This window comes from Dermacentor silvarum, chromosome 1 (assembly GCF_013339745.2).
Source record: "Dermacentor silvarum isolate Dsil-2018 chromosome 1, BIME_Dsil_1.4, whole genome shotgun sequence".
Classification (NCBI taxonomy): Eukaryota; Metazoa; Arthropoda; class Arachnida; order Ixodida; family Ixodidae; genus Dermacentor; species Dermacentor silvarum.
This window is the reverse complement of record NC_051154.1, coordinates 108,398,443-108,414,765: the sequence shown is the minus strand read 5'-3', so window position 1 is coordinate 108,414,765 and position 16,323 is coordinate 108,398,443. Positions and strand designations below refer to the sequence as shown.

The following is a 16,323-nucleotide window of genomic DNA, read 5'->3' as shown; positions in this document are numbered from 1 at the left end:
ACGATTTTCTAATACGCAGTTTCTATAGGAAGAAGCCCAAAACCAACGGCACGTGCCGCCTTAGAAGCTTTTTCATCGACAAGAATAAGGATTAGCGCATGAGCGAGCCATCCATATCTTTGTTTCCGACAGAATTTTCCTTTCTCGATGCAAGGCTTTAAAGTTTGCTACTTGCCTGTTTTCGATAGTTTGGCTTGGATAGTGGTTACTGCGCATGCGTGTCCCTGTATAAATATGGGTTCTATTCGCTGAATAAACAGTTGGTAGGTGAGCGCAGTGTGCGGGGGGGGGGGGGGGGGTGTTCTTGAGTGTATGCGTGTGTGAGTGTGTGCGTGAATGCGGGAGTGCGAACTTGTGCCTAATTACTTCACTAAGTTAGCTGTCTGTGTCAAGGAGACAAAAGCCATCTATGATGGTGTCAAGGAGACAAAACCCATCTATGATGCCTGTCGAGGATAGAATGCTAATGACAGGTGCACGCACAGAGAAGTACGACAGGTATATACTAGATACAGTCGTGAGGACGCTTAGCATAAACACGGGAGCGCGGGCCGCACGGCCCTGTCAGCGGCGCCTACCGATGCGAATGCGAATCTCTGCACATGCGCAGTATGTGTGCGGCGTGGCTATTTTACCATCGCGCGCATCGCGTCATCGGAGTGCATCATCGTCGTCTGCCATGTTTTGTCTCGGCTGCTATCGTCGGGCTTACCGCGATCTGCCAGTTAGAGTCAATGAAACAAGAGCTGGCTAGGTCTGTAAGCACCAGTACCGGCCTCCGATTTACTTTTCGGTTCGACTTTGCGTGTCTGAAATACCAAATAAACACCCTTTGAACTTACGTTTTAAAACAATTACTATACGTTACTGCGTTTCTTGCCTGCTTCTGACGCTACTACCGTTCTTTCTTTTTCCTTTTGTCATTATTTCAGAGTGTTTGCGTTGGTTCCTGCTCTCCGAAACACTCACTAACAGCAAAACACGCAAAAAGTAAAATGGAGTCAGTACTATAGTCGTCCAAATTACGTATCATCTTACTGGATGTGACCGAAGTATAACGTCTAGCGGGAAGGAAAGGATCCTGGACCACAGCTGCGATGATTAACGCATCTTCATTCTTCACACCGTAGATCTTGGTGGTGGCGCCTGGGAGAAGGGGGGGGGGGGGGGGGCATTGCGGATGCGTCCTTCATGCTTATAAGCCCGGATTATTCTGTTTACGGTCTTCAAGGTCTTCAATGGCCTGTCAACCAATGATCCGATTTGACGTTGGGTATACCCCTTATATGCAAGATGCACAATTTCACGCCACTGCTCCTCAGGAACTCTAGCCATGGCAGTGGGCCGTCACATGTGGGACGGGCAGAAACAGCGTGTATATTTATATATTTGCTCATAGTATGCTGGCTGGTGGCGTGAGCTTTATCTTAAAACGTGCGGCAGCCGGCGCGCAACATAGCAGACGACGAAGGCGCTCTCCGATGACGCGATACGCGCGGTGGTAAAATAATCAAGCCGCGAACACATTGCGCACGTGCACTGCTTCGCGATGGTATGGGTAGGTGCCGCCGATAGCACCGTGCGACACGCGCTCCCATGTTTGCGCTAAGCGTGCTCACGACTGTAGTACATTTAAGGCTTCTATACCTATTGTGTCACAGTGGCACATATTCTGGGGATTTGGCCAAGAATTGGCAGATACACGGTTGTCCAAGTAACCTATTGGGGCACGTACCGAGTGGCACATGCCCTAAGAGTAGCTCAATTAGTCCACCCTGTAGGCGAGGACGAACACCAAACCAAGGGTATATAGAAGAAAAGGAAGCTTGGCTTTAAAAAATTTACCGTAGCTTGCAATAGTGGCGCAAGACTAAAGAAACATAGAAGCTGATCGGCACAAAGCACTACCAAGTCATCTCGAACATTTTCCGGAATTTATTGATTAATAATCGATTAGCTACTGATTGGCGATCGCAAGGTATTTACTGCGCTAGGACGGTTCAAGGAAGGAACATGGTTTCTTCGGCCCAGCTCGTGAAGCTATAGCGGTACTATTGTTCTGCTGCAGGTACAACATCCTCTTCTTGGTGCTGACGTACGCAGTCCCAGTTGCCACGATGGTTGTTACCTACTCGCGGATGAGCTGGGTTCTTTGGGGAAGCCGCTGCATAGGGGAGTTCACCGAACACCAGCAGCTTGCTTTACGCAACAAACAAAAGGTAAGCGGCGAAAATGACACGCGCGTTTTTACATAAGCTAATCATTCATGATGCTGTATACACCTAGATACTGACATATCACGATATCAATTTTTTTTTGGTTGGTGGAGGTTGTTAGCATGAGCTTACTTGCTCGTTTTTGTAAACATAATTTTCTTTAAATCAATTTTTCTTTCTTTCGTAACACTTTCGTAACACGAAAAGGAAAAAAAAAATGTGCAGATATTCCTAGCACTGTCGTTTCCTATTGAGCATCCTGGTGAGCTCAGATGCTAGAGCGACCACCTCAAAAAGATGTAGGTCTCGGGTTCGATACCCGGACCATGACGGAGCGTTTTGTCAGCTGCGAAGCTTTCTTTCTGATAAACTCGTATGCGTTTACTTTGTAGTTTCACGCTACGCTCGTGTGGATGACAATTTTCATTTCTCACTGTTTCATATTTCACGGAAGGTTCGTAGTATTGATAGTGCATGGAAACTGTACAAATTTGAAGGCATTTTTTTTGGGGGGGGGGGGGGGGGGGGGGGGGTACAGAATAAACTGATTTACAAGGAAGCTGCAGCATAAATTGTAATGCTCCAGTGGTTTTACCAAATTTTATCTCGTTGAATAAACTACTCGACCAGAAACGACACGCAGATGTTACAATGTCGCTGTTTTTATGGCATTGTCACAAAATCAAATTCGAAAGTGTAGAGTCTAGCGCCTTCATAACGAATTGCTTGGAACCTCCAAAATCCTTCGTTAATTATACAGGCCACTTCGTTGTAAAGGTCGCGCACCGTACCGCTCACAATGTAGCAGAAAAACGCGCTAAAAAAAAAAAAGAAAACGAAAACTTTATTGGGCATGAATTAAAGAGAGGCTGAGTGAAATAAGTAGGGGTGGGCGAATCTTCGAAATATCGAATACGAGCCGAATACTACTCACTAACTATTCGTACTCGAAAAGGAACTATTCGTATTTTTCAAATATTCAAAGGTAACCACACATTTTGCCGAATGTTAAAGCCGAATGTTACAGAATGTCAAATTAGTCTGGTTAGGTTCTCCGTTTGCTAAAGCAGCTATCACAAATTATCACAAGAGAGACAATGACAATTTTTGTAAGCAATGCAGAAACTAGATTGGAAGTACAAGCTCAGCTTGTACATAATACCTGAGATTTTTAGTGGCACGAGCATAGAGTGACACACTTGTTTCTTGCGCAGCACTTCCGGTTTACCTCCTGAGACGACCGGGGACGAAATTCAAAATAAATCAGAAAAAATAAAGAAACAATAGCACAGTACAAAATTCATGGGTTTCATTATAGATATGATATCAGAGCATACGTTTAGTTACAAGTTGAGTTACTGAAATGTCTGGAATAATTAGAATTAATTAGAAATCAATAATTAGATTACCGGAGACGAAATTCCAAAAAAATTAAAAAAAATTGAAAGAAATACTACATTACAAAATTCATGGGTTTCATTATAGATAAGATATAAGAGCATAAGTTTAGTTACAAGTTGAGTTACTTAAGTGTCTGGAGTAAATAGAATTATTTAGAAATCACTGATTACCACACACCAAACCACAATATCGTAGACTTTAAAGACCCAACACGTGAGCACAACCTTGGCGAAATTCCTAGAAACCCGGAAATAGAAAGCGGAAGTAATGACGTCACACAGAAGAAGGTGGCATGATATTTAACCGACTAATTAATGGAAAACAGTTGCCTGGCATAGACTGAATATCTGCCTAGCAGAGCGGATGTGACGTCACTCCCTCCTCCCTCGCTTCACCTCTCCCGGCGCGCACCGGCTCGTTTGCCCACTTGCTCGCAACAGCTGCGCGCGTGCTCATTACATGCTCTGACGTCAACACCGGAGAGGGCGCGTAAGGTGCGCTTCGTGCGGCACTCGCTAGGGGGCTACGCCCCGCCAGGTGGCGCGCGCTGCGCTTCCTCTTCGCCCTTCTTCGCGCTTCGCCCGCATATCGTGCCAGGGGAAAGACGTTCGCTCGCTTGCTCCTTCGAGTTCGGTTCGTGCGTTGCATTCGCCATGGCGGTGGTCGACGAGGAAGCCGCCGGGCAAAGTACAGCCTACCCACAAGAAGAAGAAGAATCCCTACAGACGATGGTTCTCTGTGTCGTTCTTTCGAAACATACACACACAAAATTAACCTAAAGAGCACCAACGCCGAGGTGCGAGTGCCACTAAAAGACACCAAAGTGAAAGATAAGGGTCGCCTATCGTTTTTTTTATTGTAGTCTATAATTTCTATCATTTAATATTTTGTCAGTCTACTTATGTACCCGTTTTATCTGTTACGCTACAACCTGTGTTTTCGTTTCAAGAGGCACTTTTTCATGTGTCAACGACACAGAAGTCCCTTAGCAGCATTTTTCTTTTCTTTTTACACAGCTTCTGGTCTTTTTTTTTTTGGCAACCGTTTTTTTTAGCATTTTTGGGAAGCTATTCGCACAAGAACCATTCTTGCTTGAAAGACTTGTTCGCAAACAGACTGTAAAGTTGCTGAGAAGTTATCCGCGCAGTTTTTTAATGGCGATTAGTGATCTTGGGTTTTAAATGATCAATTGCATCTGATATTTATCGGCCTTTATTGCACAATAAGCGCAGGCGTGGTATCCAAATATACCGAAATAAATATTCCTGCGGCAAATATATGCGTCTGCGTTTTACTATTCGATTCCATATTGGACATTTCCTACTCATCTTCGATTCGTATTAGAAAAAAAGCTCCATCGTCCACCTCTAGAAATAAGTCACTATTTTTGTGTGCACACTTTTCCTGACGTAATGCCCGACTGCAGCGGACCTTACTGCACCGAGGTGCACGGCATGCTACGCGGTAGAACGCAGGAACGATGCCAGGTAAAACTGCAAATCGTCAAATCCCGCTGTCGCCTCCCTGGCCGTGAAAGTTCTTGGTTCGTTTACAAGCTATTCATCACTGTCGCTTTCGTTGACATTTGTGACCTTTCCGCCTTAGATCCTTAGATGGCTTTGAAGACGTCGTCAGTCATCAGTGCCGATATATTATCAAGTAGTCATCAACTGCGACGTGTTTTTCAGCCGTCGCACCCGCTGCTGTGTTGCGACAATCAGCATACGAGTTGAGCGATTTCGGCAGGCTCGTCAAGTGCGCCACAGCGCTGTTGTTAGCACTAGTGCAGATTGAGCTCAGTGGCATTTGTGGAAATCAGTGGTGGCACAGGTACGTAGCGTTCGTTGTAAAGCAACAAATCAGCTCGAGGAGCCTCCTAAATTCCTTTGTTGTAGAGGCAAAGTCGTTGTAGTGGTCTACGTTGTAGAGACGTTCACAATACATATGAAAGACGGGAAGCCAGTCGCGACCTAATCAGTCCTTCGTTATACAGGTCATTTCGAAGTAGACATTCGATCGTTGTAGAGGCGTTCGACTGCATTAAGTTGGCAAGCCGAAACTCGGTATGCCAGCCGCATTACTTTGCTTATAATCGCTTTCGTAGGGAATCGAACGATTCTCGAATTTTACTGCTGGTTCTCTTGCGAAATATCTTTTTCTGTTCTTTTACTCTCGGTAATACGATGCGGGAAATTTGCGAGGAAGGAATTCCGAATTGTACCATGCGTGAAGAGCTGTACCATGCGTGAATAGATCTCCTTTTACATGCTTACACAACCAGGGAACCTGCTGGTATTGTTTACGGCGGGTCACTAGCGGTCGAATGCACTCAGCACGAAGGAGGTATTGCCTGCCGTATCACCGTCCAGGTACGGGTGCCGCAATGTTGCGTATTGCTTTGCCTCGCCATTCCGGAATGTTCTTTAGGCCGTAAAGTGCAGTTCCAGAAAGCAAACAGAATAAGTGTGCGGCTCCTTGTGAGTGAGCACGGGCACAGATAAAAATTCCGTCATCACGTCGTCAGCGTCGCTCCGCCCCCCTTCCGGGGTTCGTGAGAATAGGTCGCCAAGAAAATGTGGAACTGGTGACTTCACTTTTATTTGTCTAGAAACGGGTCGAGGGAGCGGAGAAAGGCGGATTGGGTAACTGCGCAGGCCACCCTATTCACTTGCGAGGGCGGCCGTCGCGCTCTATGTAGCACTTGTTGGTGGATCAGCTAGTTCTGCGGCCACGCTTACCTCTTCGTGTATCGCTGTTTCTGAGGGTGTTTACAATTTAATCATGTTGCCACGAAGTACGGCCTCTAGCCGTTCTCTATCCGTTTCTTGTAAACAGGTAAAAAGAAAAGGTTACATAACGAGTAGGAACAAACAGTCACTCTGAAGCATCAGATGTCGATACTCCGCTGACCTTGTTGCTTTGGCACATTTTTGTTTTGTTAAAATGAATGAAAAAGAAGGACACACAGTCGCCGTACAATGGTGTCGGCTACTTCTTTTCACATAGCAGTACCGTTACCGCTTTGTTTACACTGCGGTTGCTGACAGTGCTGCCAACACTGGGGATGTTTTTCTAGATCTAGGGATTTTAAGCCTTGGTTACGGAACAAAGGGTAATTCGTCATGATCTACGGAAATATTGCGTGAACACATGGAGGAAAAAAAAACTCGGAGACGTGAGGAACGGCCGCGACGTCGCGAAGAGCAATAAATGGAACTGCTGACGCGACGGCCTTGCTATGATTTTAATCCCCGCAAATTTTCTTATTACTTATAATCGTATACTCCTGCAGAGTGAACACATCTGGCGAAGTTAACGACAGGGTGTGGATGTCCTGGGCTCGTTAACGAAGCACTACTACTGCTATATTGCCGTTTCTACCTCTAGCTGTGCTCCCGATTTTTGTGCACTTTAAATGAAATATTTGTCTTTAACCGGCAAAACAAACGTATGGTGCAAATACCAAACAAAGTAGCACAAGGAAATCTCGGCGTAAGAGCGCACATACGTATACCTAACGCCGAGCACGAGGCAGTCGTGGCTATGAGCAGCTAACTATGCACGCGTGTACTAATATTTACCGGGAACCGCACATAGACAAAGCAACCTCGGACAGAGTCCCAGTGGTGACGTATTTCAGTTTTGCATAAAGGAAAAAAAAAAAAGGCCGCGTATTCGTGTGCTTCGCTGCAAACGACGTGTAAACGCGTAAGCGTGGTTGTGTTACGTCAGTACACGGCATGCAAGAAGAATTTATTGTAGATCATTTACATTAGTGCCGTAATGTGGAACACTGTTTTGACAGTGTTATACATTCTGTAATGGAGGTCCGGCGCCCATGTTTTTTTACAATTCGAATGACGTTCCATGACAATCTTGGTACTTTGTTGTTGCCCATACTTCTTTTACATGTAGAACAATGTACGTACAACCATGCTGACTGATATCTTTTGTGAATGTAACTTGAAGCTATGTTGTTAACATAACAACTTGCACTGCGACATCACTTCACTTTGAGTCGAGCGACTTCATTATTTGAATATATTAAAGTGAGCTTAGAAATAAATTTATACTATAAAATTTGCAGTCTATTTGCACAACACAAACAGAAATTTGTCTTTACAGAAAACACATTGACAATCTGATCATGAAGAACCGCTTCTTGCATAAATCTGTGGGGAAATCTAGGGAATTGTGATATCCTAGTTAAGGAAAAACTGGCCTCGGATGTTGGCAGCCCTGATGTCTGAGTATCGATAAGCCACCACGTTTATTGCGGGATCCACCCTGGCCATGGAATGAGGAGATGATGGCTGAGGAATGAATGGACTAAGATGGCGAATGCCCATTCGGGCCCCAGAGCGTGTTCTAAGCGTGAGCCGGAATTGTTCAAGCATCAGTTGTGACGCGTATTGGTTCAGTAATTAAAGGTGAGTGATCTCTGTATCAATAAAAACTGAGAATAATTCATAGCTGAGCGTTTCTAATTGATTTTTCTTGCCGCAACCTTACGGGATAGCCAATTGTACATCTATTCCGGTTAACTACCCTGCCTTTCACATCCAATTTCCTTTCCTTTTCTTGCGATTTGCGACCACATATAACAGACGAATTCATATAACGTCGACAAAGAAAAATTTTTGTCTCCAGAGCTAATGTAATTTTGAGTTTCCGCGGAACAGAATTATGTTTTCTCGTATATTCAAATTACAATCCGATGCTATCATGTCTGCAGGTTGTGTGTAAGTCGTATTTTACAAATTTTGGGACGCACTTTACTTTGAGAATTAATTAATTATTAATTATGGGGTTTTACGTGCCAAAACCAGTTATGATTATGAGGCACGCCGTAGGGGGGGACTCCGGAAATTTAGACCACCTGGGGTTCTTTAACGTGCACCTAAATCTAAGTACACGGGTGTTTTCGCATTTCGCCCCCATCGAAATCCGGCCGCCGTGGCCGGGTTTACTTTGAGAAATTGAATTACTTCAGTAACGCACTTGCGCCGGGCGGAGGGTCTACTAGAATGAGGATATATGTTGCACTCCGGCACACCTGCGTGCACGCGTGACGAACGTGTGAACACGACGCATCTATCCTTTGCATCGGTCGCGCAAAAAGTGCTGCGACCGTAATCGACGTCAGGGAACACTTACAAAATTAGTGACGTTCACTTCGTGACCGCGGGTTACGCGCAAGCTCATGGACGCCTCGAACGTGCACCGCGGCGTCCACGCCCCAACGGAAAGGGCGCGAACGAGGTCGTGGACGCTACATTGATCTCGACAATGCGACGCCTTGTGGTGGTGGCGCTTGCGTAACGTCGGCAACAGCTTCGCTGTACAGGATCGTCCACTCTTAGTGCGAACACGGCGCCGCGTGGCCACGCTCCGCGGAGCACCAGCGCACACGGCGCGGCCGCGCTTCGAAGCTAAGCGGCGCAGGCGCACAGGGGCTTGGAGGTGGGGCTTTGTGTCGTCTGCTAAAGTGCGGGAGCGCGCTGTGCTTTAGCAGACAACAGGCGGCACATACACCGCTCGCTCGCGCGCTTTAGCAGACGACACGAAGTCCCGCCTCCAAGCCCCTGTGCGCCTGCGCCGCTTAGCTTCGATGCGCGGCCGCGCCATGTGGGCTGGCGCTCCGCGGAGCGCGGCCACTCGGCGCCGCGTTCGTACTAAAAGTGGACGACCCTGTACATCCACTTTCACAGGGTGGAATGGAGGCGGAAAATTTTTTTAACGTGTGCTGCTCTAGGGCGTATGCACATGAATTTAATGAACAAAACGCACAAAGCTGCATTGCAACTGCATCATAGGGACAAGAAAGAGTAGCGCAAGAGGGGAGGAGAAGGAAATAACTTTATTAATAGAGTCCCGAGGGACCCCTCCCCACCCACCCTTGGTTTAGTGGTCGGCAGAGGTCGCGGGCCGCACCCACGTTGGGACGGGAAGCCCGTGAGCCTCCGCCCTTTCGTGAGCCCTCTGGACGGCCCGGAGCTGGGTCTGGTAGTCGTCGCTTCGTAGGGCGTCCTCCCAGTCTTCTTCTTTACTGAACATGGTGCCACTTAACGCGGAGCATTGCCAGAGCATGTGCGCTAGCGAGCAGTATGATACGCCACAATCCGGACATTGCGGCTCTTACCTCTGGTGAATAAAGGCTCAGTCTGCCTCTCGAAGGGAACGACCCTGTCTGAAGCATTCTGAATATCGATGACTGTGGTCTATTGAGTTTGGCGTGGGGGAGCGGGAAGGCCCTCCTCGATAGCTGATAGTGCGTTGTTATTTCGTTGCAGGTGAGCAGCGGGATTATCAACTATTTCTCCTTTTTGGCGCGCTTTGTTCTTTATCTTACGGCTCATGTGGGCTAAAGCGGCATTTGTTATAAAAGAGACGCGTCCGGGTTCACGCGCACTTGCTGTCTCCGATAAGCAGGGAATAAGCTCCCATCGAGCTGATCGCGACAGGGGCAAGGTTGATCCAAATGGTCGCGAAGCTTCGGGCGAAAAGCGGTTCAGAACGAATGGTTACCAACATCAGCAAGGGTGGTTATGGGAGCAGCGATTGAAGCGCGCCTATGTTTGGAGGGAACAAACACTGCAAAAGAAAAAAAAAGTTTTTTTTAATTAAAGCGATACACGCTTAGATTCATTCAACGAAAATAAAATTCCTAATCCATTTTATATGCGCATGGCGAGAAAAGAACTCTATTTTACTTGATCGTTATCAATAAATACCCTTTTTTCAGCGCCCACCGTAAGAGCGCCCACCGATAGCGGCGGGCGTTGACGCCGCTATCACTTGCATTGCAATGCAGGTCTTGAATTGGGCAGAGAGGGGCACTCGTGCAAAGTTCACCTGTTACAATACACCTCCCTCACATGTTGTGTTGCTTTGCTTGTCGACGTTTGTCTGAATTTGGTGACGCGTGTGGTTTCATTCTTTCTTAACCTGTTCAGGCAAAAGCACTAAGTTGCGACCGCCAGATAATTGCTTAATTTAGTTGTTTTCGTGCGACAGCGCTGGCCGACGGGCTTGGCGTCCGACGAAAGGACGAGCACTCTACACCCAAAGCGTTCGGCGGCCTCCAAAGAAAGTATGTTCTCTGCAGGGATTCGATTTCGACACCCGTACGGCTGACCTTTTCCTGCATCGCTTTCCGTGCTGAAAGCTCGGAACGCCCATCACGTCGAATGGCGGGGCATTTGAATACACAGCTGTAACGGCAGGACCCCGAAAACAAATTTCGCGCCTTTGAGAACAAAATAACGTCACTTTTGTTTTTAACGGATATGGCGTCACATTATTTTTTATTCCGCCGGAAGTGTTCCTTCCTTACACAGATGGCGCTAAGCCCCATGAACCGCCGATGAACCGCCATGTTTTGAACGTATGGGCTTCTATAGAAGCTTCGCTACCTTACCTTGACAGGGGCGGTGTCATGCCTGTGGGAAGAGCCTAGCAGACGAAACTTGCGCTTCGAGTGAACTTCGTACGTATGCGCTATTCCTCGGCCAGTCTAAAGCCTCTCAATGTAAAAAATCACAGCATATCCACGAAATGAATGATGATGAGTGAGCGAAGCACCGGGGGATCATTCGGGGAAACCACAGCTACGGACGAGAGATAAAGAGAGCGCGCGTCGGGAACGAGAGAGAAAATTACACCATCTTCCCGTAGGGGAACCCTGAGTAGTATGCGAAGCAGCCATGGGGTCGACTCAAGGTAGTTTTATCAGCTGTATAAACTTGGACATGCAGCAGCACCAGCAACGCGCAGAACTGTTGTCGACGCCGTCGGCGTTTTGCCCTCGTTCGCACCGAACGCGCGCAAAGTGGAACTGGAACCGGAAGTGGAACCGGAACCGGAAGCGGAACTGGAACGCCATCTAGTGAACACTTCATAAAACTACAGGTGGCTACCTACTACTACTACTACTACTACTACTACTACTACTACTACTACTACTACTACTACTACTGCTACTACTACTACTACTACTACTACTACTACTACTACTACTACTACTACTACTACTACTACTACTACTGCTACTACTACTACTACTACTACTACTACTACTACTACTACTACTACTACTACTACTACTACTACTACTACTAGAGAGGAGGGAACGACCCACACCCTAAGGAGATTCGCCCCTAAAAGTAGCGCCAACCACTTCCCTCCTTTCTGCGTACTGTCGCGCTCGGCGCGGCCAGCGCGATCGAGGCGCGATCGAGGCAGTGACGCCGCCTACGTCGGACCTGCCGTAGCAGACGACTGCTAACGCGCTACACGAGGAAATCCGGGGAAACTTCCATCGCGCCCTGAGGCGCGATTTTGTTTCGTCAGTCAGTAACTGGCCTTAATAATGCCGTTTTGGAAGCAGCAATGCGACGATGCGAGACAGCGCATTACCAAGTGTGCAGCAAGCGTTTGCGCTCGCCGGATGGTAAACAAAAAATGACTTTTGCCCCCGCCTTGTCGGTTGCGGCAACTGAAGCCACAGGAGCACGCCATCACAATGAAGTTCTTGTCCCTAACACGTTTGATTCGTTTGTGCGTACAGCACTTTCGTCGCACAGGTCCGAGAATGGCGGTCGGAGCGCGCTGGAAAGAAAAAAAATATACAAAAGCGCAACGCGTGCTTCCACGTGACACGGATTGACCAATGGGGGAGCGGAGGAGGCTGGGGCGACAGGAGGCGGCGAGGAGGAAACGACGGGGTGAGCGCGGTGGCGGCAAGATCTAATAATGGCGCTACTTTTATAGATAGAGGGGTTTTATAGGCCAGTCGACGCTCGCGCGGTACTGTTAAAGAATCGGTCAACTGTACAGAGCTCACATGAGAGCGACAGGAGCGCAGCCAGTTTAGAATTTTTGATATTCACAAATTGCAGACACCGCACAGCGTGACCCTTTAAACTGCAATATGACACATAACGCGAGAGACGATGTCACTGATTATGTGTATATCAGCAGAATAATAACAGTCGGATTGTAAACTTTTTGCGAACAGTCATTGAAAGCAATATGTTTACATTTCTCCGATCTGCTTCCCATATGGCCACAAGTATCTTGTACCAAGAGGTCAGCATATTCATCGCACGCGAACTGGTCTGAGCAGATGTGATGTATACCGCCGGTGCACATGCTCCTTCCGTAGAACTCTGTCAGGTCCATTGGCGTATTCTATTCAAGTGATGTATCTCGAATGACGATAATAAAAAAAATTAAGCAAGTGATACACGCTTGTAAAACGTGAAGGCGAAAGCCTGATTGCACTTTTGGCACACTTTCTGTCACGATTAAGATACATTTATGAAGAATTGTCGGAACTGTGTGCCAAGTGTGCAATCAGGCTTTCGCCTTCACGTTTTACAGACGTGTAACACTTGCCCAATTTTTTGTGTTGTACCATCTCCGTCGAAGCTTCGTCCATCGGAGCGCACGACTGAACTCACCGAAATCACCGCACCTACTGGGAGTCGGCCAGTGCCGTCAGCGCCTTGGCAGAGGGAGGGGCGGTATGGGAACGCTGGCATGATGAGCGGCATCGCAGCCAACTGTGGAAGAAGACAACGACGAATTCTCGAGCAGTGGCGCGAGCGCGTGTCTGGGACGTCTGCAATCACGCGTGTACTAGGCACAGCCAGAATCATTGAGCGACCGTGGCCTCAGGGAAGCGTGTTCGTCTCGCACTCCGGAGGCCCGGGCTCGATTCCCAACCGGACCGAACTGTACGAAATTTTCTTTTCAAAGCCACTAATTCACTTTGTTTACTGGAACCTCCCATGATAAATGTGACGTCAATCCGAGCATTTGTTGACGTGTTCTTACTCTTTGCGGCGTCGGCCATTTTTCATCACGGCGCAGTTTCACCAAGGTCACCGCCAAGGGCACCACCAACATAGACACCTAAGTCTTTCGCCTTAAAAATAAAGTTGTAACTGCAGTGTCGCCTCCAGCAAGTGCTGTTCGTCGACCGCCCTCTGCTGGACGCCAATGGCACAACATACAGGGCCCCGCAATGCACATCACGCGGATGACAAAACCCCGTCTTGGGCCACACAACCGCGTCGTCCGCACATCTAAGCGAACGCCCGCGTTCCCGAGAATTCGGCACTCATTGGAAGATGCGGAACCACGCCAAACACATCTTGCGCTTATAGTATAAAAGACAGCATTAGGAAAACCGCGCTATTCGTTAAGTTTCTGAAAAGTAAGTTTCTGTGTGTACCATGTCAGCGGGGACGGGCATCATATTATTGGATGAAACAATACGGTTGACGCTTTTTTTTTCTATTTTTTTCCACCATAGTGCAAATTGGCAAACGATTGTCATTATTACCAGTGCCCTGTTGAGATGACATAACATTACGATCGGCAGTCTAGTGGGGCCCGTCTAGCATATAGGTGCCGTTATCATCTCTTGAATTAGGGTGCTTGTATTATGAAAAAGAAAGCAAAGAATAACATTAGAACCCCATTTTGAAGTAACATTTATTACGCAATCAATGAACAGTGGGTTATGGTCACATGAAAACTTTAAACCGCGGGTCCTCACAGACTGATACAAATGGTAAAGGATAACGCATCGCACAACTAAAGGCCGATCCACACGACGGACCAAGTCCGCGGGCCGATCGGTCACGTCATGCGACGTCACGGTCCGCAGCGGTCCGGTCCGGCGCAGAGCTCATCCACACGGCGGACCGCCATAGCAGACGACAGAGCGGACCAACCAGCTACACTCTCGGCAACAGTGCTCTCGACTCAACAAAGTCGCGAACTCATGCTTACCCCTCGCGCCCGCGCCGCGCATGTATCGCGCATTGGAGTCGTCGAAATGGAGGCGGAACAGAAGTTTCATTTGGCCGCGGAAGGGCGCATATGAAACGACTGGCTTTTGCTGAGCCCAAAACTTTGCATTTGGCTGAAGGCTCTGTGTTGACAGACAACATTCTTTGGCTACGCTAAAATCCCTGCGGTCTGCATGCGGTCCGCCGCCGAAACTGAAGAGGGAAAAGCCTCGGCAAATTGCTGGACCGCGAAGTTCGCGCGCTTGCGCGGACCAACGGCGGTCCGTATGAACTGGTGACGTCCTATCACGTGATGCGCGAACCACGGTCGAAAAGAGCGATGTGGTCCGTCGTGTGGATCGGCCTTAACCAGGAACCACGTAACAAGTATATATAGTAGTAAACATATATTTACTACTATAACATACATATAACATACATATATAACCAACTGTCGGCAGCACGTATGTGCGCTACTATATGTAGCACACAAATGTCAATCTATTATAGTGAAATAAACTACGGTTAATCTAAAATTTGGAGGATGCTTAAGCTTCGCCTTTAAGAGTGGAACACGATAGCGTTATCGGGCTCCGTTCGCATCACATTTTTACAGCGTAAGCTGTTATGGGCTGATTATAATAGCCGTTTCGGTTCGCGATGATGCCGCCGCTGACGGTGGACGCCGCCGTAACTGCTATTGCCGGAAATGAGAAAAAAGTACCCGATTCCCGCCGGGATCGAACCCGCGCTCGCAGATTGGGAGCCCGATACTCTACCACTGAGCCACACAAGCGCTTGCAATTTGCAAGCGCTTTGAAATTTTTCTGACGGATTTTACTTTGAGAAATTCAATTTTTGTTCATCAGCGCCTAGCGCCACGCGGAGGGCCTGTGTGGTCGGGGTGGTTCGGGATGATGAGGTTCGGCATGATTATTTCCGTCAGACGCCGATGCTTAACGCCGACGCCGAAGCCGAAGCCGACACCGACGCCGGATTTCTGCGACATGGGGCCCTTAACACTGTCGCGTTATAAGTCGAACTAATACCTCCATCTCACAGCATAACAGACTACGGACAAGAATATGACTAATTTACCTTCCATGCACCTATAAATCTCTTTCATTAGCAAATGCGTAGTAAGATGTTGGTAATGGGATGCCTGCAGCGTGACGACCATCGTCGCCACTGCGATACCTACATTCCCTTTGAGAATATTTAATAAAAGCTTGCTGAAGAGTACTTGGCTGCAAGATTGCTGAATTATGCACTACTGGGCAATAAAGAAACATCCGTTCTGCATCATCGTGACATGTTTGTAAAAAGCTGACATGTTGGTTTGCATGCAATAATAACGAATACATTGTTACTGCGGAAACGGCTAAGTAATTACAGATTCTACTCATAGTGCAAATATCTGTAAGGTTCTGTGGGTTCCGCAAAAATATATATGAGACAAATTGAAGCAATTTGAACTTCGGCGTAATAAGCGTTCATAATATCACTCTGAGGAGAGAGTGAATGACTATGCCTGAAAAGTGGCACAGGCACTTAAGTCACTGCATATAAGCGTTGCAGCGCCTGCCGGACTTTTCGAAAAATCGGGAAATGGGTTTGGTCATGAGGAATGGGATGCCACAGACAACGGTTCGCGTCGTACGTACCAGTTCAGAGTGCTTCTGAAGTACTCAGCATGCATAAATATATCAACAAGCAGCTGTGAAAAATTCTAACAGGTTTATTCTACTCCTTATCATTGATGTACTCTTCGTGTTTGGGCTGATAAATCTATACACCTTTATTGGTTCTGTTATTTTTTGGTATCATTGTAGAAGTTTTGTTATTTTTATAGAAAATGGCAATTTTCTGTGCGGGCAAGCCTGCTCACTGAGCTTTCTTCACGT

General features: G+C 47.4%; 1 protein-coding gene across 1 annotated transcript in view; it reads left to right on the top strand.

The window, feature by feature from the left end:
- The window catches only part of LOC119434648 (tachykinin-like peptides receptor 86C), a 63,434-nt gene that overhangs the window by 36,134 nt on the left and 10,977 nt on the right, over positions 1-16,323 (top strand). The window contains exon 3 of the mRNA XM_037701749.2: positions 2,069-2,219. Within this exon, the coding sequence (XP_037557677.1) occupies positions 2,069-2,219 (151 nt within the window). The remainder of the gene's footprint in view (positions 1-2,068; positions 2,220-16,323) is intronic.